Raw genomic sequence first — 26,772 nt, forward strand, 5'->3', positions numbered from 1 at the left:
GTATGTATATGGCCACAGAGACCCCAGCCTGCAGAGTACAGACCCCCATGTGTTGTTAAAATGTTTCAAAAACTGTGTGCTTTTAATGAAGTTATCATAGTTAAAATGGGTGTGTATGGGGAGGCGTCTGCAGGAGAGGAGGACTGATGGCATATCTAAATACTGAATCAAGTAAATTAAAATCTGTTCAAGGTGTTCATAAAAGCCTGATTAGACGATAAAATGACCAAAAGTTTTTTTGAAAGTGGAATATCCCTTTAAGACCACATCGTAATCTATCTGATTGTCTGAACGATACAAGGAGCTTGGTGTGTGTGTGTGTGTGTGTGTGTGTGTGTGTGTGTGTGTGTGTGTGTGTGTGTGTGTGTGTGTGTTTGTGCGTGCGTGCGTGCGCGTTTATGCACAACCACCTGCTTACAGTATGTTGTGGATATTTTAAGCGCTCTCGACTCACTCCTCAAATCTCAAACATGTAAGATATCTGAGATGGAAACACACCCCCCACCACCACCACACACACACACACACACACACACACACACACACACACACACACACACACACACACACACACACACACACACACACACACACACACACGCATGCACGCAAAATAAGAATAATTATACAATTTTAAGAGCATTAATAAATGGATATTCAATGAAGCTTTAACATTGAAATTGTAACAGCTAGTGAACGCTTTGAAGTTAAATCAAATAAAGTACCATAATTTAAATAATTATATTTTTAGATTATGAATTGACTTGAGTCCAATTGTGCACAGCTTAATTTGTATTTAGTTTTTGTCAGTGAAAAAAAAAAGTTTTAGTTGACGAAATGAACATGTATAGAATGCATGGCCCTTTGTTTACTGGCTGGCTGCCTCTTCTTCAGTGGCGTTGGTTCAGCAAAAGCGATATGGCAACATGACTGGTGTCGCGCGCGTGCAAGACATCAGTCATGTTGCCATTGGCAACAGACATGATGAATTTGTTTTAAGAAGTAATTTTTTCCCCCCTGGAGCCAAGGTATGGCAGCTTGCCATACCCAATTTACGCCTCTATTCAACAGTCAAAGGGAGCAGATAACATTAAAACAGACAATTGAACACAATGAGGGGGTGTGCATTAACAATTTAACAGATTAAAAATGACTAGTTTGTGGCTTACAGTCTGGTTAATCAAAAAATATCTTTATTGATAATGTTGCTAGTTGTGGGTTGCTTTTGTTTGGGCTTGTGTGTGTAGTGTAGTTGCTTATTTGGCCTTGCTTTCAACATTCTTTTAGAAAATAGCTTCTTTTGGACTTGTTTTCTTATAGACCTGGTCGCTTGTTTCACTCACAGAATCTGGCAACCGGAGGCGCTCTGTGTTCTCCGTGCAGAGAGGTAAAAAAACACAACACAGGCAGCAGCAGCAGCACTATTACTAGCCTACTAGCAAGACTGAGCAAGCCCGGTTCTCCATCAACGGGTCCCAACGGCTTTATCGACGGCAAGCGTCTCTTGCCGAAAAGCTGCAAATGGCTCCCTTTCGGCAGCAAACGCTTTCCGACCCATTTTGTTATTATTCAAACTAGCCTACAGCCCCCTGCGGGGGCCTGGCCCCTTTGTGTGTGTGCCTGTTAGTCCCCCTTGGTGTGAAGCAGACAGAGTGTGATGTTGCTCTCTGCCCCCGGACTGGGAGTGCGCTGCTTGTCGACGCCCATTTGTGATGTAAATCGCATCACAGGACAGCCGCCTACAGGCCAAAATTTGGGAAAATATTTTAAACATTTGGGGATTATGAGAAGTAGAGACACATCTGAAGGTGATAAAGTTGATGTTGGGCAAGGTACATGCGTTATTGATTTTTGTATTGTGTTTTTTAGACAATTGAGCAACTGCTGAACGTGGAGTTACAGATGGACGGTCGGACCAACCAGCATACACACTATTTTTTGGGGCGATTCTAATTAGGTTGTGGGATGAAATGAAATCACTTACCCTTCCTTTAAATTGCTCATGTGGCCTAATATCTTTTGGGCTTGTTTCCATAATAGACCTTGTTGTTCAAGTTTTATTAGAAAACATCAAAGCATAACAGTATGCATTTTGATGTTTCTTACAATTCAGTTCAATAAGACAAGAGGACCGCTCTATTAAAATTAAATTTAAAACAAATCATCAAATATCAAAATACAACAGTAAAAACATTTCTATTAGTTCTGATAAAGCTTGTATGCTCTTGGGAGGAACGACATCTGGTGCCTTTGTGAGTGACTCACAGGTTGTGTGAGTGTCCTCACATTCCTCAGGTTGTAGCGACTTGTATCTGCAGACAGGCTCTGAATCATTGGACTGGTCCCTTCTCTCAGTAGTCGCTTGAATTTCGAGTGGCCTCCTCTCTCCTCGCCTCCAGAGTAGGGAAGGAATTAGTTGGTATCCCAATGATGCGGCAGCACCTTCTCAGCAGACATTCCAGTTCCTGGATCAAGTGTTTTGGAAGGCCAGCCCAGACAGGTGAAGCATATTACAGCACTGGTCTGATGAAGGTTAGGTGTTTTAATGCATGTGGTTGTTACCCTACAAACTTGGTTGACCGAGGTATCCCACAGGGCTCTTTACAAGGTCAAAATGCGTAGCGTTTCGAGCTTGTCGATCTGTTACTTTTGTTGCTTATGTGTGACGTTGTGTAGTATGATCACGGCGTTGCGATTCAAGAGTGCGGTCTAGCCAACACCAACTCGGGACTCCTGATTGTTGGTTTGAGCTCTGCAGTGCTGTTAGCTAAGCTGTCGCGCTGCAGTGCATCTACGTAGGTGGTGGGCCTCTTGCCATTCCTGGGTTGGCTCCCACCGTGTCAGTTTGCTTGCCTCTAGATCTGCATGGGCACTGGCGGAACAAGTTAGAACCGGGCTGGTAAACTAAACTAAAATCTAAACTAAAGATCCATGTGATCTGACCGCCACTGTGCATGGGGGGGGGGGGGGGCTCTCCATTCCGACATGTCGCCACTCCGACAGTGACTTCTTATTGTCGGAGTGGCAACACTTCCATAGAGGTTAAGGTTAGGGTTAGGGTAAGAGATAGGGTTAGTGTCGGGATGGAGACATGTCGGAAAGGAGACATGTTGGAATGGAGAGATGCACTCAGGGGTACCCGATAAACAGCCCAAAAAAAAGAGAGTTTACACTTCTTCGTGCACAAACGCGGGCCCATCTCAAGCCTGTAAGTATCGTGTCTGTGAGTAATATAGCGCCGGAAGGTGCCTCGGGAGAAAGTAAATTATTAATTATTGACAAAACGCTTTGCATGTGATTTCAGAGCTCACTGCTCTGGCACGAATTGTCGAAATTAACCAAAGCACTTAATCAATGGGAAGATGGAGATAGATGAAGGAAGAACTGATGGCTCATAATCATGCCGAAGGTACCGAACAAAGGGATATTATTCAAAGATGGAGGACAATGTCGAGGACGATGTTTGACCACATCAGGTCAAATGGGGTGGAACCATATCGTCAATGCTAAGCCTAAAGTCTGCAAAAGAGAGAGAAGGCATACAGGTAGGGATGGGACGATATGAAGATGTCATATCACGATTATTGTGTCAAAATAAATCACGATTTACGATATTATGGCGATAATCAAAATCCATCATCCTGGGGCGGAACATCTGCCAAAAGAATAGCTGATCGGAACGCGTTGTGAGCTTGTAGATCAGCTGTAGATCGGCTATTTTTTGGCCAAGACATTTGATAGAGCTAAAAAAAGACTATAAAGTATGTATATTATAAGTACCTTTTACCAATTGTATTGGGTTTAAATGGTACTGGATATGCAGCTCTGCAAATAAAAGGTGAATTGATCCCAGTGCATGACGGAGGACGATATCACAATAAATTAAATCTCCACGATACGATTAGTGAGTGTTTTTTTAATCACGATAAATTATAATATCACTTATCGTCCCATCCCTACATAGAGGCAGGCAGGCAGACAGAGTACAGACAGACAGACAGACAGACAGACAGACAGACAGACAGACAGACCGACAGAGAGACAGGCTAGCTCCAACCTTAATCCACCATGGAATGGGTTAATTGATTACAGTCTGGTGGACACATGACTCTGTGATGATGACGGCTGTGAGTTCTTATGACTGAGAGCCAGCCAGCTGAGCCATGGATCCTGTGACAGAGAACCTGTCTGTCTGTCTGTCTGTCTGTCTGTCTGTCTGTCTGTCTGTCTGTCTTTCTGTCTGTCTGTCTGTGTTTAACTGTGTCCGTCTGTCAGTCTGCCTGCCTGTCAGTCTGTACCTCTTTCAGTGTAGTACTGAAGTCATTCTCAAACCGTTTTCATTTCAAAGAGCCCCAGTTTGCTATGCATTAGGCAGCGGAAACCTCCATTAGATATCGTCACTGTCGGGCAGAATCCGCGGTGCGAGGCGTTGTGTGCTTGTAGATCGGCTATTTTCACTATGTTAAATCTTTTTTAAGATGATAAATACAAAACAAACAGTTTTGGACATACAAGGTTTTCACCCGACAACACCGATATGATGTATGTGATAGAAACAGTACAGAAACAGTGATATACGGTATGCATAGTATACCATACTGTGCTATAGGCCTACTGAAATACATGTGTGCGTACAGCAGTATGTACCGGTAAGTGTTCTTTTTTTGTAGTTGTATAAGTTAGTGGTTCTTTACCTTTTCAGGCCGCGACCCCCCAAATAATCATATTCTAACTGGGGACCCCCCACCCTGACGAGCACTAAGAGTTGAGGCATTACATTTTGTATGACACAGTTCTATTGTGAAAATAGCGTTGCGAGGCGTTGTGAGCATTGAGATCGGCTATTTTCACAATTTCCGCCTCTAATATTTGACAATTTGGCAAAAGTTTAATTTGTCATTTTAGAGGTATTAAAAAGTCCTTAAATTGTCACTTTAGAAATGTGCACATACCCTCTATGCACTTACATGTTGCGTTGGTTTGTTCACTGTTGAGAGAGAAAACACGTTCATCATCTGGGGACCCCCGAAAATAGTTTGGGGACCCCCCTGGGGGTCCTGACCCACAGGTTGTGAACCACTGGTCTAAGTAATGCCATAAATCCCAAGTAATAATGAGGCCAGATGATATTGAACTGACATTGCGTCTTGCTGACTCGCATTCAGGGCCGAAGGCGTTGATTAGGTCGTAATTGAGTTTTGAGCATCGTCGTAGCATAGCATAGAGTGGCGTGAAGTAACTATTTGATTAAGTACTGTACTTATTTTGAGGTTTTTGTACTTTACTTGAGTATTTCCAGTTTTCATTACTTTTACTTCTACTCCACTACATCGCAAATATTGCACTCCATTACAATTATTTGAAAATTTTATTTACTTTGTAGATTTGGATTCTTATTACAAAATATGCAATAACCACTTCAGCCCTATATATATACATTTGAAAATAGACAATCTACAAGCCAATACTTTTGTACTTTTACCCAAAGTATTTTTTTAATCCCGGACTTTTGCTTGTGACAGAGTATTTCTATATTGCAGTATTGATACTTTTACTTAAGTAAAACAGTTGAGTACTTTTTCCCACCACTGATAGCATAGCATGCAATCTATGTGTTTAATGGTCTTGAGATGATTATAGTTCATTGAGCGTGCGCTACGACTGTAGTATAAATGCATGGGGCTTTAACCCATTTAGGCCTAGAATTATTGAACGCTTTAACCAGTGAAAAATAGCAGATATACAAGCTCACAGCGCGGCACCGAGTGCCGGGTCAAAATTATATTTTTCACGATTTTTCAAAAATAGCAGATCTACAAGCTGTGAGCTTGTATATCTGCTATTTTTCAATAGTTAAATTAAAGCATAACATAATGATACACAATATAGTGTACCCTTTCTGAATGGCTTTAATCTCCGGGAGGTGACAGTCACCTCAGAGAATTGACTGCAGGCCAGGCCAGCCCAGGCAGGCAGGCAGGCAGGCAGGCATCTCTCTGCGGTGTGCGCTGTGTCATATTTTTCCACTTCAGAGGGCAGCCCAGTGCATTTGAATACAAATAGAGGCTGACATGATGGCTGTGTGGGGCTGGGCTTGTCCCATTATGATCTAATCATGGAACGAGCGCTCCCCCTACTGGTGGCTGGGAGAAGCTACAGTTTCAACTGGTCCCAGACAGTCTAGGGGGGAAATCTTTAATGCAGTGGTTCTCAAAGTGGGTTTCAGGGACTCTCTAGGTTCCTTTATGGGGGTCTAAATTGACCCTTACAATTCTGTAACTTTGACAGTGTACAAATGGAATGGGTCCTTTTGGTTCCATTTGTACACTAAGCCCATTTGTACATTACTGTAAGCATTAGGCATTCGTGGAATGAGCACCACAGCCAAACGTGTGGGTAGCGTCGACCCAAAATGTGCCAAAATTCAGTCCATTATGTCTCCCCTTTAATTATGCCAAATGGTATTGTGTGTGATATCATTGTTATCGTTGATTTGTCAACTTTACAACGAGGTACAGCTTGTAAGGATCTGGCAGTCGTGGATTGAGCAACACAGCCAAACGTGTGGGTAGCGCCCATACTGTTCTTTTGGTGTTCACCTTTGATGCTTGGAGCATTGAATGATTGCACTCTCCCCCACAGTAATAAGGAAAAGAAGAAAACAACACATATCTTTTTATCACATATATTTTTACACTTTGTTAATCTTAAGCTCGGTGTCGGGGAAAACGAGAGTAAATGCCAGCAGAACAGTATTGCCAGCCATTTTGGCAAAACTTTGGTTGGCGCTACCCACACGTTTGGCAGTGTAGCTCATGCCTCGAATGCCCCATGCTTACAAGCTGTACCCCGTTGTAAAGGTGACGAAACAACAATAAAAATGATATAAAACACAGTGTCAGTCTGCCCGCTGCCAGTTCCAGGTGCCTGATACAGGAGTGTATCTATGTTCCCTGGGTGCTATGTTTTTACAAGTTTTAGTTTTTTATTCAGCATTAAGAGAATTATTGGGCAGGGAAAAGTACAGTACATATTATGCTTATTTTTTCCCTTTTTAAAAAAAATACATCTACATTACTTACAGACAGACATGAAGACAGAAACAAGGTATTGGAACCAACAAATCAAAAATATGAAGAAAAAAAAACTTACAAACGTTACAAACAAAACAATCCCCTGCCCTTTCCCATCCACTTGGAAAACATTGGGTGCTATGTTTTATGGGTCGAACCCTAAACCTAACCCTAACCCTATGGTACGTGAGGAACATAGGGATGACCCCCCCCCCCCCCCCCCCCACACACACACACACACACACACACACACACACACACACACACACACACACCTTTCCGATGTGGTCCAGACAATGAAGGGTGATTTGTCGTTCTAAAAGTGTGCATCGTTGTCTTTCTTCCCCTGTGTGTTCTTGTGCAGAGGACGTTCTATCCAAGGATGCAGGAGAATGTGCAATATGCCTGGAGGAGCTGGTTCAGGGGGACACCATCGCTCGCCTACCCTGCCTCTGCATCTACCATAAAGGGTAAAAGACTCCAACACAGGGGTCTTCAACGTTTTCAGGCCAAGGACCTCTTAGTTGGGAGAGAGATGAAGCACAGACCCCCACTGTTGTACAAAATTGTGTTGCAGATTTTCATTGATTTCATAGATAGATTCATAGACTTGTTTGATAGTCTATGTTGGATATGTGTTAATGTGTTTTTTACGACATTTAACCACTTGAATAGTTTTTTAACCTCTACACCAAACCTATTTGCCAAAAATAGCCAATCTACAAGCTCTCAACGCCTCGCAGCGCGAGACCCTAGAGGTCCCGGGCCCCCTGCTCTAATGCAATGCCTCTACACACTGATTATCTTTAGCTACATTTCTGGTGGGACCCCCTGGAAACCCCTCGGGAACCCCTCGGGGTCCCCGGACCCCACTTTGAGAATAACTGGTAGAGAATACCTATCTCACTACAAAAACAAAAAGCCTGGTAGATGAAAAGTGTTATCGCCCATAAAGCTTGCACTTTCACTGCCGGTATTATTTGCATTCCTTAAGCGCGCTGTCTGCCGTGTGCCTACGACAAGGCGTTTGTTTGGTTAGCACTTTTCATACACAAAGGCAGCTCTGAGGGTGCTTTACATAAGAAGGCATCAGAGATATCATCTGCTGTATTGTAGGTTTTGACAGCAAAGTGGAGACAGAGAGAGAACAGTAACTCATTATATATTATTATATTATATATTATATAAGTAATGTTCTGTACATTGTGGTATTGGTACTTTTACTTAAGTAAAACGATTACTAGTACTTTTTCCACCACTGACGGCCACGGCCCATCTAGCTGAATGCAGCTTCCATTTATCACATTTAGGCCTGGCATTTTGTCATTTTAGGGGCAAGGCCACTTGGCCTTTGGTGTTGTCCATTTTTTAGCACAAAGGCCAAATGCCATCAAATAAAACAAGATTTTAGTTAATTGAAAGAATTTGGTGAATTTAAGGGTTAGGGATAATATCCTAATCTGCAGTGAAAAAGATTAATAGTGGTATTTACAATCTGATCCATGCTCAGCCCTGCACCAATCAAAGTCACTGCATTGGTTTAAAGATGGGGACTCAAACTTTCACATTTCAAGGTCTTCCCTTAACTCTGTCAGAGCTACAGACTTGTATGGGTCGATTTAGACCCCCCTAAAGGAACCCACAGAGTCCCTGGAATCCACTTTGAGAACCACTGAGTTTAGATTCATACCGGTCAATTTTAATGCAATCTGGTTGCTATGTCAGTTTAAGTGTTTTAAACAGTTTTGATATTTTCATTTGAGAAATTGTGAGTGACTCTTGACTCATAGCATGGTTATTTTGACCTGAGGCCACTGTGGCCTCAGGTCATGCCATTTCATTTGGAGGGGCACAAGGCCAAACTTCATTAGCCTGACTGCAAGCGTCAGACTCAACACACCACACTACGTGGGGGAGAGAGTCTGAGATTTCGAGCAGACATTCTACTTCAGCGGGGGCGGGCTAAAGCCTATTGACGTCACACACACACACACACGCTTAGAGCCTCCGACGGCGACGTGGCGTGTCATTGCAAAAATACGTTATTTCTCATAACATATTATATGACTGCATGTTTACGTTAGTGCAAAATGGTATTAAAACGTAATGAAACGGCACTATTGTATAGTTTATTAAAATAATTCGAGTCGAGTCTGACTCCGCCATGACAGTTTTCACGGACCAATCAGAGTCCACTAAACTCTCACGTGGGCAGAGGACACCAATCAGAGTCCACTAGTGAATCTCACGTGGGCCTACACTGCTCTGACGTGGGCAGAAGAGCTCTGTTTGGAGGGGGCTGAGACCGGAGCAGCCAAACCACGTGCCCCAAGCATACAACCCTGATTGGCCCATTCAATTCGCCCGCTCTTCAGGCGAGCCTGAAATAAAATAAAATATATGCGGGTTCAGTCCACACTACACACCACCCACCAACAGGGGGTGGTGATGTGCGGACTGAAGTATCAGGCTAAAACTTCATGGCCTTCCTGAAATTCCTGCCCTGCTTATAACTCACTTGTCTGTCTGTCTGTCTGTCTGTCTGTCTGTCTGTCTGTCTAATGTCTATGACGTGGTATTGTGTCATTCTGTCTTGTGTCATCAGTAAATCATAAAGGAAGTGTTATTCATACAGTACCCCCCCCCCCCCTCCCCCCCTCTCTCTCTCTCTCTCTCTCTCTCTCAACAGCTGTATCGATGAGTGGTTCGAGGTGAACAGATCGTGTCCGGAGCACCCATCGGACTAAAGGGTCTTGTTGTGTTCTTTTGCACAGGTGAATGTGCAGCACACTCAATCTCACATCTGATCAATCATATCAGTCCAAGTGAATGATTCTATAAGTGGCTTTGTGTGTTTGTCTCCCTCTGTCTGTTGCAACCGATTACAAACAACAGTAAAAAAAGTGTGCTCGCATACGCTACTTGTATAAACACGTACACAGGAATGGCAATGTGATACAATGACACAGATACAACATTGCACACACACACAGAAGTGCAAAGACAACAGGCGCGCGTACGTACACACACACACACACACACACACACACAAACACACACACACACACACGCGCGCGCACGCACACACGCGCGCGCGCGCACACACACACACACACACACACACACACACACATACACACACACACACACACACACACACACACAAACACACTCAACTCAAGACACACAAGCGTACGCATGCCACACACTGATAGTCAGGGAATTTTAATAAAACCTGGGAATAAATTCCTTACCAAACAATTTCTTCACCAATGTGTTCGTAAAGGTGTCTAGTAACATATCTAACAAAGATTGAAATTCAACATCCCTAGAAAAATATTTGACAGCTATGTTAATTCTGGGTCTCATTCACTTACTATACACTGTACTATAAGAGAAAAGATCACTCCCAAAAATATGCTTTAAGTAGCATGTTAGGGGTCTAACTAGGTGTTTTTAATTATTTTGAATCCATTGCAAGCATTTGTTTTGCACGAAAAACATTCATAGGGCCAAAAACAGACGCAAAAAAAACAATGGTTTAGTCATGAGTCATCACTTTTCACAAGGTGTATGGGGTCCATTTTTGGCCCAAGGGATGTTTTTTTTGTGCAAAACAAATGCTTGCAATGGATTCAGAATAATTAAAAACACCTAGTTAGACCCCTCACATCCCACTTAAAGCATATTTTTTGGGAGTGATGTTTTCCCTTATAGTACAGTGTATAGATGCCTTAATGGTCCACGTCACATTGATATAAACCAATATGCGCACGCCGGTCGGCACCAAATGAACCCCACCGTTCATAGGATGCAATGGATGGCACTCGTGTTTAAAAATGCATTCCATCAAACTTTCAGATGCCGTTTTTCTCCCAGTGTGGAGGAAGAATGCTTAGGATTTTTTTTTTTTTTTTTTTTTTTTAGGATAATTATGCTCCGTCCTGCAGAGCCGCAGACCTCCAAGCTTAGAAGGGTTGCATTGGTGACGCGATGTGAGTTTGTATATCAGCTACTCTTGCCGTGGAACACCGTTGCGCAATGAAGTATATATGTCTCGATAAGGGCGCACCCATGGGAGCACCCCACTAGCACACAAGAGGAGGTTGAATAACCAGTGCTCCCCAAAACAACAGGTTTGGGGATCTGTTGGGAATTGATTACATGATACAGTCAGCTGTGCATTCAGTCTCAATGTTTGTAAACAAATAATTGGTCTATAGTAAGTGAATGAGACCCAGAATTACCCTAGCTGTCAAACATTTTGCTAGGGATGTTGAATTTCAATCTTTGTTATATATGTTACTAGACACCTTTTACGAACACATTGGTGAAGAAATTGTTTGGTAAGGAATTTATTCCCAGATTTGACAGGTATTCTGCAAATTTTTCCTGACTATGAGATCAGCCTGCCGTTTGAGGCGGGTATTGCGAGCTGCATACACCTCTTGTGCCGTTTTGATCTTTAATTAGCAGTATTTTCAACACCTGGGTGTGACTTGCTTCAACAGTCACTGGTGAGAAGCCTAAAGTGAAATTATAACGGACAGGGATTTAACACGGTTCCTCTTGTTCATAAATAGCGGCATTATAACGAAATAAACTCATCATAGGCAGTGCTTACTTCATACTGGGTTTGATTTTAGATTTTTTACGATTCAATGTTTTACATTTTGCCTGTGACGACAACAGTTGTGTGCTTGCGTAGGGCTGTCACGATTATGACATTTTACATGACGATTAATTGTCACTCAAATAATTGCGATTAACGATTTAATTGTGAATTTGTCTTTGACAATTACATTTCTTTTTGGCTTTTAGGCTTTGAAGTTGCGCATGGTAGATATTAGGGCATTAACGAAAAAGTCGACAAGTCGACTCAGTCGACTTCACACAAGTTGACTCCCACCAGAGAAAGTCGAAGTTGAAAAAAAAATCACACCCGTGTGAAGTGGAGCTGTGTGTGTGTGTGTGTGTGTGTGTGTGTGTGTGTGTGTGTGTGTGTGTGTGTGTGTGTGTGTGTGTGTGGATCATGTGTACCGATTTTTGTGACATTTGAAGAAAATATGTAGGAGAAGGAGCAAAAAGTGTGTTTTGGAGAAAATTCAAGATGGCGGAAAATCTATCATGGCGCAAATGGGCGTGGCCTATATGGGGAGATGCGTCATGACCCAAGGAATCCAGGGAAAAAATATTTTTAATTTTCCGACCTACGGTTCAAGAGTTACAGGCCAAAACGTAAAGTGGGGTGTTATGGCGCCACCATGCGGCCAAATGACACAATTATTTTTTATTTAATCCTTGAAATCATTATGAACCTCCTCTTCAAGTCTTGAAACTCTAGCCCCTATGGTTTGCGAGAGACAAATAATTGAATGTGAGTTTTTGCAATTCCCATTATAAGTCAATGGGGAAAATTAATTCACTAATAAATTAATATCAATTAAACTATAGAACCTTTCTCTTAGAAAAGTAATAGCCCACGATTCCCGAGTAAGCCGGTCGATTTGACATATGGCGCGAGTGTGTGGTGGCAAAACTGTGGGACTAGTGGCGTGCCGAAGTTTAGGAAGTTCAGGCTACATACACACAGACACACACACACACAGACAGACACACACACAGACCCACACAGCCACGTATAGGGAGCCTGTGCTTCACACAGCTCCAAAAATCACACTCGTGTGAACTGAGCGGTGGTGTGTGTGTGTGTGTGTGTGTGTGTGTGTGTGTGTGTGTGTGTGTGTGTGTGTGTGTGTGTGTGCAACAGCGCCCCTCCCTTAACATGTGTGGTCAGAAAAGGTTACTGCAGGCTACAGACCCGGAGACAGACAGACAGACAGACAGACATACAAACAGACAGACAGACAGACAGACCCACACACACGGCCACGTATAGGAGCGTTGTGACCACCGCTCAAAAACCTATACTTTCTATTGTGAAAATAGCCGAATAGCCGATCTACATGCTCACAACGCCTCGCTATGCGAGGCGTTGTGAGCATGTAGATCGGCTATTTTCACAATTTCTGCCTCTATATTTGACAATTTGGACAATGTTTAATTTGCCAGTTTAGAGGTATTAAAAAGTCGTGTATGATGTGATGACGTCATCAAACGATAAAGTCGACTTCAACTCAACTTTTTACTGAGTCGAGTCGACTTGCAAAAATCACAAGTCGTTAATGCCCTAGTAGATATGGCAGAAAACCTAAATATACAAAGAAATTACTGACATATTTGATAACTTTATACTTAAAAAAGTAGATTGATAGTGGAAATAGTCGATCTACAAGCTCACAGCGCGCCATGGCGTGCTGTGTCGTGTGTATTTCCACAATTTTTTGACTTTTTTTAAAATATATGAACATTTTCAACATGGAAACGATTATGACGATTATGCAAAATAATTGCGATTACCTCAAATAATTGCGATTAGACGATGATGTAATAATTGTGACAGCCCTATGCGTCTGTCCTCTGACAGGTATCGATGCTCCCACAGATGGAAGAGTGGTCCGGTTTCACCGATGACAACAGCACAGCCACAATGTGAAACCCCCCTCGCCACTCCCTGGGTGCCAAGGAGACTGCTGGACACTGTGACGTCTGTGGCCAGTGCGACACTGACCGACCTACTGCTTCTCCCCTCGCTCCTCCATCCCATAATAATAACTCAGACCTCCCCCCAACCCCCCCCCCCCCCCCCTCCCCCAGTAAAACACGGTGTGCCATAACTCATTAAAAGCAATCTTCAGGGATCCGCCATATTTTGCTGACCGCACCACATCCACACACGCACACGCAAATCTCGTCCTGGACAGATATACACGGACGGACAAAGGGACACCCATCCCCCCTTCCGCTAACGACCAGGATTAACCACGCAGAGACTCGTTTTGCGGGAGTTACGCCAACTCAGATGCACAGCTGCCCCCAGTCAGGAAGAAACTGTTGTCGGTGGGTGTAACCACTCCCACTCCCACTCCTGGCGAGTGGAGCAGGGGGAAAAATACATGGGTTCGGGGGAAACGCTTGGACACTCGCCTCGGCGATCAATCGGCCACCGAGCGAGCCAGACGCCGTCGCTATTACCCGACGTTAACTCCTCCTCCTCTTCTTCCTCCTGATAGGACGTCGGAGAGGAGATTCCTTTGATTGTACGCCAGGACACTGGAGCAGGTGGAGACAGACAGGGGTCGTTAATGAAACGAATCGATTATAAGCCATTATAATAAAAATGAAACGATAATGGATACCACAATAACGCCATCGGTTAGTAATCGATTCCTATTTTAGGGGCGAAAAAGTTTCGAAACAATTTCAAGCCATTTCAAAATGGTGGAAATAGCAGGTCTAGCTAGCAAGCTCGATGCGATGCGTCGTGAGCTTTTGTTTTCACTGTTTTTGTGTGACTGAGTAAGTGGTTAATTGATTCATTGATGATATATATATATATATATAGATATATATATAGATATATATATATATATAAATGTTTTAATATAAAAAACAAGTTTCTCTGATATTGGATTAATCAAAAAAGTAATCAGCTGAATAAATGCTAAGAAAACAATGTATAGTTGCAGCCCTAATATATCGTCGTTGTCGGGTGGAAACCTCGTATCTCCAAGTTTCAAATTTGTACGTTCATTCGCAAAGTATACTGCATACAAGGCCGTCGCACAAAAGTAGTGAAAACAGCAGATCTACAAGCACACAACGCCTCGCGGTGCGATTCGTTGCGTGCTTGTAGATCGTCCGTTTTCACTGGTTTAAATCATTTAAAATGATAAATGCAAAATGAACGGTTTTAGACATGCAAGGTTTCTACCCGACAACGACGATATAGAGTTTATACCTTCCCTTTGTCTCCATCAGCTCTCCGCCTCTAGTCTGATTTATACTTTGATGGTATCGCATGCTGGAAATAGCAGGCCTGCAAACACACAACACGCAACATCTGTGTTGTGTTATAAGAGGCACCCAGGACTGGTGCCATGTAAGTAAGTAAAATTAATCAAGGGTTCCGAAACGTTTCAGGCAATAATAATATTGAATAAATAGTAACATTAAATATATTGACTGGGAACCCTCCCCCCATAAGATAGCCTATAGCACATGATAGTACTATACAAGGAAAACTGTCAGTGGTTCCTATGTCAACCTAGCTCTGGTCCAGAGCGTCAGCAGACCAGTCGCTAAATGACTAGACCGGGATTTCTCAGCCCCTACGAGCGCTCAACTTGAGTCAAAATAAACTAAACTAATTCACTACTCACCAAACCAAAGGTAGTTTCGCGTTGTTGAGAGTCTATTCTCCGCGGTGGGAAACCTCTCAGCACACCCACCCACTCTGTAAAATACATTACATATTTTTGTCATGAAATGCAGCTGACGCTCTGGACCAGAGCTAATGTCAACACAACACATTTCTCCTTCATTTCTGCTAGAAGAATGGGCAAGACATGTAAACCAACACAGGACACAAAATGTTATTTTGGCTGTTAAGAATGCCAACAGAAAATGCATTTCGTTTTAACCAGAAAAATGTACTCACATTATACCTCTAACTATTTCTAGGCCCTATAGAATTCATCATTACTATTGCGTGAGGCGTTGCATCTGTGAGCTTTTTCGGAACGTCGAACACCGTCATACGGCGGAAGGTAAATCCGTCTTCTCTCCACCTCTTCCACGACTGTGTCTATAGCATACCTGTGCCTTTCTTTCTGGAAGCGGGGCCTGGACAGGGGTCGGAGCAGGGCGCCTGGACGAGGGTCCTAAACGTGCACGCTCATGGGACTCATGTAGACGAGATTCACAGCACTCTGGCCTGAGCTGAATACGACGGTGCATTCGCTATCGCTGTAGCGCTACCACTGCTACCGTAGCTCTTGAGAGTGTACAAATGGGGTCCATTTGGTTCAATTTGTACACTCTCGGGGTTACAGACCTACCTGTGCGGGTCCATTTGGTTCCTCATTGTCAATCATTTAGCCGGGGTGGGGGTGGGGGATGCCCTCAAGGACCCCTGGGGGTCCCCAGACCCCACTTTGAGAGAACCACTGTGCTACTGTACTGGATTAAATATATCTATATGTCACCCTGGCAGCTGTGCTGAGATTTTAGAAGTGCCCCCACCTCCTCCCCTGTAATTCACGGTCCCACCCTGTGGTGGCACTGTAGAACAACAACGACTGTGGAAGCAGACATGGAATAATGTGATTCGGGCTCCCAGCCCAAGCAACTCTGGACAGTCAGAGACCGAGAATAATGTTAATTCCTTTTCTTTTTACTCTTTTGTTTTTCTTTGTAGCAATACTGTGTGCATCTGGGACATGAGGTTTTAAGGAGCTGAACCCCAGGCAAAAGAAACATTATACAAAAAAAAAAAAAAATCTTCTGTTTGTACATAGTCTAGCCTTTTTACAGGGGTTCACCCAAAAGACACACACACACACACACGCACACACGCACACACCTCACTCACGTTCACTGTTTTGTTTTTCAATCAATTTATCATGATTTGTTTTTTCATTCGATCGTTATGCAAGTGGTTTTATGTATGTATGAGTGTGCAGATTTGACATTCAGAGTGTTTTAGTCTTCTGTCTCTTAAAAGGAATTGTAGCGGAGAGAAGAAACCAAGCAAATCTGGCCTTATAAAGCAAACAGAATGACGTTCCATCACCACTCGTCCTCGTTGTGTTGCGTTTCTTGTTGTCTGTAATAATAGCTGCCTAAAGATAGCACACCGAGCTACTTGGTTTGTTCAGATAAACTCCATGAACCTCGCAGCGTATGGTCACAGCGGAGGCGGAAGTGACAGAGACGGGGTGTCGCACCAAATTCTGGGCCCTGGGTACAAGTATTCACTCACATTTTGTGCTTTAACTATTGAAAAATAGCAGATATTACAAGCTTGCAGCGCGGCACCGAGTGCCTCGCTGCAAGCTAGTAGATCTGCTATTTTTGAAAAATCGTGAAAATGTGTGCGGAGTCTGAATATTTCAAATCCCTCTAAGGTTTTTTTTGAAAAAAAACAACGTTTCTATGTCAGTGGTGCTCAAATATTTTCATGTGAAGGACCCACAAAATGATATGTATTTGGCCACGGACTCCCATCTCAAAATATTTTGTTCCAGGGACCCCCCAGAAGCAAAATTTGTGTTACAAATGTTCGCTTAAAAAAATTCAAAAATAGCAGATCTACAAGCTCGCAGTGAGCTGTGAGCTTCTATATCTGCCATTTTTCAATATCTAAAGACAGGCCCCTCCACCTTGGGCCCTAGTAACTCAGTCCCACTTTCCCCCCCACCTTGTGACGCCCCTGGACAGAGAGAGAAGAAACGTTTAGTTATAGAACAGTGGTTCTCTACCATGGGGGCTGGGGCGTTCTAACGGCCCACTGGTGGGCTGTGAGAATGCTGCAAGTGGGCCCCCAAATAAATAAACGACAAGAATGTAAAAAAAAAAAAAAAAAACGTTTTCATTTTGATACAGAGAGTTAATAGGCCATGCCAAAAACCTGTCAGAGAGAAAGAGAGATAGAGAGAGAGAGAGCGAGAGAGAGAGAGAGAGGGAGGGGGTGGGGGGTGCATGCATGACTTTCATGAGAATATCAGGTCATTTCAGTTTCTGTTTAAAAAGGCCTTGAGATATTTTCACTTTCAGGGTTTAAGAGCTTTTTAAAATACATGCTGCTAAATACTGAGGACATCTTGAGGAAAGAGAGAGAGAAAAAAAAAACACGGGATACTGAATGCCCCGTTAAAAGATGCCCCTCTCGCATATCATTGTATGCTCGTATGCTGTCATTTTGCAAGTCATTGATTACCAATCTGAAGATGTGGGTATCACGTGAAGAGGCGGTAAAAGCCACTTAAAGGACCATCTCACCTCTGGGACAACCAGATCTTATTTTATTGTTGTTTGGGACACGATCAACACAATCACAAAGAGTCATTTTTTTGTGTTCAATCTGTGTTTTTAGATATTTTAGTATTTCAGCATGCTACAAAGCATCATAATCGTCACTGTCGGGCAGAAACCTTGAATCTCCAAGTTTCAAAGGTTTGTTAAACTCAGATAAACTCCATGAACCTCGCAGCGTATGGTCACAGCGGATGTGGAAGTGACAAAGACAGGGGTGTCGCACCAAATTCTGGGCCCTGGGTACAAGTATTCACTCACATTTTGTGCTTTAACTATTGAAAAACAGCAGGTATACAAGCTCGCAGCGCGGCAGAAGATCTACAAGCACACAACGCCTCGCGGGTGCGAGGCGTTGTGTGCTTGTAGATCGGCTGTTTTCACTCGTTTAGTTCAATTTATAAATACTTAAATACAAAACGAACGCCTTTAGGACATACATGGTTTCCACCCGACAACGACGATATGATGCAAAATGCATCATAGGATGCTTTGTAGCATGCTGAAATACTAAAATATCTAAAAACACAGATTGAACACAAAAAATAACTCAGGATAGAGTTGATCGTGCCCCAAACAACATAACAATAAAATAAGATCTGGTTGTCCCAGAGGTAAGATGGCCCTTTAAACCCTATATGTACATTGTGGTAACCCAGGGGTCCCTTTCCCCCCCAAATACCAAACATCTCTTTGCCCGAAAGATATCAGGTCATGAACCCGCCTGAGCAGTTAAGTTGTGAAATCCCACTGCTCATCATTTCTATCCAAGGACAACCAGCGTCAAAATGTTCAGTTGTATCCGGTGTTGAACAGCTTGAACCACTGAAACTGTTTAAAGGGGAAGACCACCCATTTTCAATATTGAACTATGTCATTAATATACCTTAGAGGAGTTGTGTGAAAATAAAAAAAAAAGTTCCCCCTCTTCTGTGTTGCCTATAACTGGAGGATTGATTTTGGGGTTTGTATTGCAAATTACAACTTGATGACATCACACATTGTACTTTACAATACAAACCCCAAAATCAATCTTCCAGTTCTAGGCAACACAGAAGGGGGGGAACTTTTTTTCTATTTCCACACAACTCCTCTAAGGTATATTAATGACATAGTTCAATATTGAAAATGGGTGGTCCTCCCCTTTAAGTGGTTTAAGTCCACATCAAAGTCCACAGACAAATCACAGCACTTTTCTGAGCCTAAACCTCAGACCAAAGAAAGTCTACTGAATGTTCAAAGTACTTTGACAGAACGAGTGTCTGGAGAATGTGTAGGATCCCAACATGTCCATCCTCTGTATTGTAATACAGTGGTTCTCAACCTTTTCAGACCGCGACCCCCAAAAGAATCATATTTTAACTGTCGACCCCCCCACCCTGATGAGCACTAAGAGTTGAGGCATTACATTTTGTATAACACAGTTCTGTTGCGAGGCGTTGTGAGCATGTAGGTCTGCTATTTTCACAATTTCAGGCTCTAATAGTTTTGGTCAATGTTTAATTTGTCATTTTAGAGGTATTAAAAAGTCCTAAAATTGCCACTTTCAAAATGTGTAGATACTCTATGGGGCTGTTAAGTATGACATCATTTTGTAGGCAGAGGAGATTTTCTGCCCCCAGTTTCCGTGAATCTTTTTACTATTTTTACTATTTACACAATTTTCTTCTCTTTGTTGTCGAAAGGAAAGTGTTAGAATTATACTTTAGTCGTTTTTGTCTCAGATCTGTTGAAATAGCGAGGGACAGATATTGATAATAAATCTGCTTGGAGGTCTGACTACAAAATGATGTCACGGCTTAAAAGCCCCATACACTTAAACCTTATGTCGGGTTGTTTACAGTTGAGTGAGAAAACAATGTTGCACATTAACTTAATCATCTGGGGACCCCCCAAAATAATGTGGGAACCCCTCTGGGGGTCCCGAGTCCCGACCCACAGGTTGAGAACCACTGTTGTAATACATTGTATAGGGGGAGGGAGAGGCACTGAGGATTCAACACCAGGACAGCCTTACATACTAACATGAGCTACTGCATAATAAGTCGTGCACCTGGCAATCCCCATTTAGGTTTTAGTCTTTTAATCTTGTTTTCTTTTTTTTTTTTCTTTATTGGGGCGGGTGGTGGTTATAGCAGGGAGGAGGTGATCCTTGCGTGTGACTGTATTCTTTTTTTCTGCTTGCACTTCTGTTCTGTGCGCCGATCGGTCCAAAGTCGATCGATGTGTTTGTCCAAGATCTATCTGTGTCGTGACTCGTGGCACATGTTTCATCAAAAGTGTTGCCTATAGCAGTGGTTCTCAACCTTTTCAGGCCGCGATCCCAAAAATAATAATATTTTAACTGTGGACCCACCCCACCCCACCCTACGAGCACTAAAAGTTGATTACATTTTGTACAACACGGTTCTATTGTGAACAAAGCCGATCTACATGCTCACAACGCCTTGCGTTGCGAGCATGTAGTAGATCGTCTATTTTCACAATTACTGCCTCTAAATTATTTGACAATCCAATGATTAATCATTTTAGAGGTATTAAAACGTCCTTAAATTGCCACTTTAGAAATGTGCATATAACCTCTATATACTTAAACGTTTTGTTTGTTTGTTCACTGTTGAGAGAGAAAACAATGTTTCACATTACGCTAATCATCTGGGGACCCCCCAAAAAACATTTGGGGACCCCCCTGGGGGTCCTAACCCACAGGTTGAGAACCACTGGCATATAGGGACATCTTGTCCAGAAGTGGTTATATTACTCTATGCTTGATGGTAGTTTACCCATTGGCAATAAGCATATCATTAATTGAATGGAGAATGTTTGCTTTGTGAGGACAGTAAAAACCTCACAACTGAAAAGACAGAGAGAGAGAGAGAACATAAGGCAAAGTAATTTATTTGGGTAATAATACATCCCAGTGTACTTTTAACAGGGTGTTTTGTTTTCTTTCTTTTCTTTTATTTCTTTCTGGAAATTCATAGTCATGAAGTACATGTTATAACATTCCATTTATGTATAAAAAAATTAAAATGTACAGAAAGGAAATTAAAAGAGAAAATCCTTTGAATAATAAAACTCCTGTTGCATTCTCTGTGCCCTACCCTCCCCCCCAAAATAATCATATTTGAACTAGGGACCCTCCCCCCACAGAATCATATTCAAACTGGGGAACCCCCCACCCTGACACGCATGGAATTGTAGGAGTTGAAGCATTACATTTAGTTTTGACTCGGTTCCACGGATAAATATTGTGAAAATAGCCGAAATAAAGCTCACAACACTCCCTGTCCCGACCCACAGGTTGAGAACCATTGCCCTACAGCAAGGGTTCCCAACCTTTTCCACAGATAAATATTGTGAGGCGTTAAGTGAGCTTGAAAATCAGCTATTTTCATAATGTCTGCCTCTTACGTATAACAATTTGGCCAATTTGGTATTAGAATCGTCTTGAAAGCCGTTCGATTCTAACTTTAGAAACGTGCAGATAACCTGCATAGTGTGTAATACACTTATACTGTAGTCTATGTTGGTTTGTTTACTGTTGAGTGAGAAAACAATGTTGTACATTAAGCTGGAGACCCGACCAGTTTTGGAACCACTTTCCTACAGTATGCCAGTTGTTGTGTCGCTTGGACATCTCAAGGAGCCATGATGACCAAAGACACCCAAGAATACTTGAAGAACTTTTTGTGTCCAGGTCCAGCAGAAAGGGACAAGTTGTAAAATGGCAGAAATTGAGAAAATAAGTTTGATTTATTTTCTTCTTCTTTTTCAATATTAACAGAGTTTGATTGTTGTACAATCTTCACATTACAAACGTTGTGGGGTCTATTCTGGGTTAACAGGTTTAAAATCTTCTTCAAATACTTTCCGATTTCAATAAACGATACACCATTTGAATTCTGTACTTTCATGATCTGCAAAAAGGTGATAAAATAAAATAAAATAAAAATATTGCAGTGAGTCACATTTCACTATGAAGGATAGTCACATAGACACATACAGGGTGCCCACCTTTACACCTTTTAAAATTCAATACTTCCAAAACTTCAATTTCCTTCAGACTCAAATTAAATAGCTAGACATTCATGATGTTAAAAAAAAGAAGTTGGAAATGTTTTGCATATAATTACATGACAAAAATAGGCATGCTAGGTTGAATGTGGTTAACACCAAACCCAGTCATGTCAATTTAAATAACTGTATAACCTTTTACCCCTACAGTAACAGAGGTGGTGTTCATGTATAATTCCACAGTGAACTAGAAAAGAGAACTAAGTCCATTGGCTTTGCTTCATTGGCTGTTTTAATATGGAGCAAAACTTTAAACATACTTTTAACACTGTTTGTAAATATAGTCACTGTTGAACCTCTCTGCCCAAAGAGGAAGTGAAGTAACTGATGTGCTCAATCAATTTATTCTTAATTTTATATAAAATATCATTTTTAATAATAATACTATAATTACTGTTTCAGGAATGCAAAAGAAAACAAAAAAGTCTTCATGGGCGGGGTGTGTAATTGATTAAAAAAAAAGAAAAAAAAAGAAAGACAAAAGAATTAGCGTGAAACACAGGAAAGTGAAAATTGAGAAGAGCCATACAAGACTTCATAACTCGCACTTACTGCCATGAAGAAAATTGAGAAATGGGCCATTCATTATTTTAGTACTTCAAGTATATCTTGACAACAATGCTTTTAAGTTGTACTCAAGTATTTTTATATAGTGGTATTGCTACACTATACAACTTTCATCTTCAACCCCAGATTTGAACCCTGTGCTGAGAATTTTACCATTGAGCTAATAGAGCTGCATATCCGGTACCACTTAAACCCTCTATAATTGGTAAAAGGTACTTATAATATACATACTTGATACAGTCTTTTTGAAGCGGTGAAAGCCGCTTCCAAGGAGTGGCTTTGTGTCCCCCGTTCATGTCCATATATGGTCATTTCAGTCCAGAATGAACAGGTTTTATCTGTCCCGTACGTCCAGAATATGTGTGTAATGTCTGTCCCGGTCTGATGATTGGATGATTAAAAATGTCCAATGAGACCATACTTTGAGGATTGGTCAAGCTTCACATGACAATTCGGCCCTCCAGATATGAATTCATTCATTCAGAATTGGAAGAATGTATAGATCACAGAGTTCATAGCTCTAGAACACATAGAATAAAAGTTCACCCCTTCACTTCGAACCGAGGTTTGATTTTTTTTTCACTCTCTATCAAATGTCATTGCCGAAAAATAGCCGATCTACAAGCTTGTAGATCTGCTATTTTTTGGCAAATGTTCCGCCCCAGGACAATGGATTTTGATATGACATTCTCATATGGTCCCATCCCTAGTGTCTATAGGTGAGACATCTATTCGGATAGCAATGCATTGTGAGCTTGTAGATCGGCTATTTGCGCTAGTTTGGGTCCCTCGGAGACATCACATTGCTCACATATTTGTCTGTCAATCTAAAAGGTTTGGGAACCAATGATCTAAAGTTGTGTTGCTTGGTTCATGTGTCCGGGTAGCTCAGTCAGTGTATGTGTATCATGGCTTGGGTGTGGCATGTAGTTACTCAGCAGGGGTCAGCAACCTTTTTGAAATGAAGTGCCATATTTGTATTTTCTAGATAGTCAGTGTGCCATGTCAACACCTCATCTAAGATTCCGACATATGTTTGTCAGGACATTTGTTAAAATAATCATTAGACTCAAGCAATAACCCATGTATATACCTGACAACCTCACAGTCAAAGTTCAGAGTTTTAATGAATGTAGAATTATGTGCAGGATGTAATTTGCTGCACATCAGGAGAGTTAATTTAATTGACGACGTTTAAAACAATATTTGATTTTAAAATAAAAATCCTCTCTCACACTTCTGCCGGTGTGCCAGTGATCACCCTCTCCTGTGCCAATGTTGGCACCTGTGCCTAAGGTTGCCTACCCCTGAGTTACTGGGAGCTGATGGTAGGTGTGGCGCTCCACCTCAGCAATTGCCTGGCTCCAGCCAATAGACCCGCCCACTCTCTGAGAGGACTGCTTCTCTTGGTCTTGGCATATGATGCGCCTCTTTCTATGGTGCTTTGGGCAGATGTGACTTATAAGGATTGGAATGTGACCTTAGGGCAGCATTCAATTTCATTGGTCCTCGCGCCTGGCCAATCAGTAACAGTTGGAGGCGGGGCGGGAGGCTGTTGCCCTCAGGTCACATTCCAATCCTTATAGAGCATCGCAGTGAGGTGTCGGAAGCAAGCTGGCCTTTCATATTTACCATAGGGTTTTTCATTATCAGCCACAAAGTCGTAGCAATTCAATGTACACTTACCACTAGGCTGGTGGTTGTAAAACCGTTCCATATGCTCCTGTAGAACCCCCGAGTATGTATGCAATCACTCTAGTTTTAGTAAAACACGTTTTAATCGCACGGAGAAGAACTGCATTTCCCATGCTGCTAAACGTAAAAACGACGTCTGTGATTGGTCTAGCTTCTTCTTCTTTCACATATCTTGCGGTTACCGCGGAAGTAGCTTACTGCCCCCTGTCTGCCCGGCAGATTATTGTACATCAGCAGAACTGCGTAAGCGAATACTTTCTTTTACAAATATGATGCACTGTGTTAAAGATGACGATAAGAGAGTCCACAGAGATGACAATCACTACATTTCAGGCCATATGCTGGCCTGGATAACTAAACTGAGCGTGATTTAAGGGCTGTATTTCAGGAAACAACAACAACATTCGCAAGGCATTCTGGGAGTGTAGTTTTCTGCAATTTTAAAAATAATGATGTACACAGTCTTGTACCCTGTCCTTTTTTTCAGCTTTCTAATTAATCTTTGCATTCAAATAGATGTGAATATTGACATGATCCCTCTCCAGCCGAGGTGGCTTTGTCCAACGCTTAAAAACGTTTAAATAAATACTTTATGAAATGTCTATGGAAGAAATGAATGTGGAAAACGCTTCCGACACCAGAGTGAGGACGGGGTGGGGCTTCAACTGCGATGCTCTATAAGTCACATCTGCGGGATGCAACCTACCGGTATATATAGCCGGGGATCCAGTCCCTCAAAATGGGAGAGGACCTGTGATGTTCTGCCGCACTTTTTATTTCTGTTTTATCTATTAGTTTGGTCATTAAGGTCCACAGAATGAGAGGCCTGCTCTGCCGGAAACATTGCGAAAAAAGGTTATGGCCATTTGTATATTCACTGTCCCATTGAATCCACTACACAGGAAAGGAAATATATTATAAAAACAAAAACATCTGCTTTAAGTAGCAAGTGAGGGGTCAAACTGGAGGGTTTTCATGATTCTGAATCCATTGCAAGCATTTGTTTGGCACAAAAAACATTCCTTGGTTAGAAAACAGACCAACAAAAGTGTGAAAAGTGATGAGTCATCACTTTTCACAGTCATCACAGTTTTGATAAAACAGTAGATAAAAAAGAAATAAAAAGTGCGGCAGAACATCACAGGTTCAACCCTATTCCTTGAGCTTTTGGGCATGTGGATCCCCGACTATATAGCCTAACTATGGATTTAACCCGCACATGGCTCTACTACAATGTTTCATTGCCTGTATTTGAGGCGGATGCATTCGCACCAACAGAGAACTGTATGCTGTAGCGAATCGAAACCACAGTTTTTTGGAGGGATTTTCATTTGTTTCTTTGATTCGAAAATAAAGACGGATGCGTCTTCACACATACCCAACGTTGCGCATTTTCCGACCATACGCTACAGGATTCGTTTTTATCGCAATAAACCGTGCCCATGTGAATACCTTAGATCCATTTCAGCGTTCTGGATCCGATCTGCTCCCGTCTATTTAGCGATTGCCGCTGATATCTTAGGAAAACTCAACATTTCACTCAGTAGAAAACAACTCAGATCAGTTGAATTGAATCCCTGAATCCTTAGTGTCTGTATTTGAATTAACCAAAAATGACACTGAGTGTAGCTCTGTTTCAATTTGTTCACTAGTTTGTGTTTTGGTCTGTTACTCTGTTCATCCTAAGTGTCTCTTATTTTGTAGTAAGGTTCTTCTACTTCCTGTGTGTCCTGCTAACTGTCTTGTCTCTCCACTGTGATGATTGGTTAAGCCCTGTCAGCTGTGTGCTGTCTGCCTCAGCCAATCACAGTGTTGATTGTTCCTTGAGTTCACCTGTTTCTAGTTGTCTCCCTGTCTATATAAACCCCTCTGTTCCTCCTGGTCTGTTTGGTCCATGAATGAATCCATGCTGGAGTCACAACGTCTCAGAATGAACTCTGTTGGTGTGTTTTTATGAGCAACCGAAGGCTACGCCACTGCTAGCTTTCAAATCAAACTGCTAACTGACCTATAATATGGTCAATAAGCAAAAAACAACACATTTGATGGCCCTGGCCGTTTTTCTTTTTCCTTTCTGTCAACATTTTTTAGTCCATTCCCTCAAATCAACATATAATCCTTTACCTTGACTTTTTATTTTGCTGTTTGTTTTAGTTTTTTCTTCAAAAAACACATTTTACGGCGAAGCCCTGGCTGTTTTTTCTAAAACCCTGACCCCGAGTATTTACTTATGTTTTCATTACCCAACACTTCACATCCCAGTTTTTCTCTGTAATGATTTATTAAAATAGTTTGCAGACTGCAGTGTCCAATGTGGTCTCACTGCTCTACAACTTCACCCACTACGTCTGTAACATTGAGGGCTTTATCCATTGATGATGATGATAACTTTATTTTACATTGCACTTTTCAAAACATAAACACA

The 26,772-nt window shown here is 42.0% G+C and overlaps 1 protein-coding gene across 1 annotated transcript in view; it reads left to right on the plus strand.

Moving 5' to 3' along the window:
• The window catches only part of znrf2b (zinc and ring finger 2b), a 160,035-nt gene extending 146,278 nt beyond the window's left edge, over window positions 1–13,757 (plus strand). Inside the window, exons 3-5 of the mRNA XM_080751703.1 lie at window positions 7,438–7,543; window positions 9,763–9,847; window positions 13,561–13,757. Coding sequence (XP_080607829.1) covers window positions 7,438–7,543; window positions 9,763–9,820 — 164 coding nt within the window. The 3' untranslated portion in view covers window positions 9,821–9,847; window positions 13,561–13,757. The remainder of the gene's footprint in view (window positions 1–7,437; window positions 7,544–9,762; window positions 9,848–13,560) is intronic.
• The last annotated feature ends 13,015 nt before the right edge of the window (window positions 13,758–26,772 follow it).

Source organism: Nannobrachium achirus (assembly GCF_963921795.1).
Source record: "Nannobrachium achirus genome assembly, chromosome: 2".
Lineage (NCBI taxonomy): Eukaryota > Metazoa > Chordata > Actinopteri > Myctophiformes > Myctophidae > Nannobrachium > Nannobrachium achirus.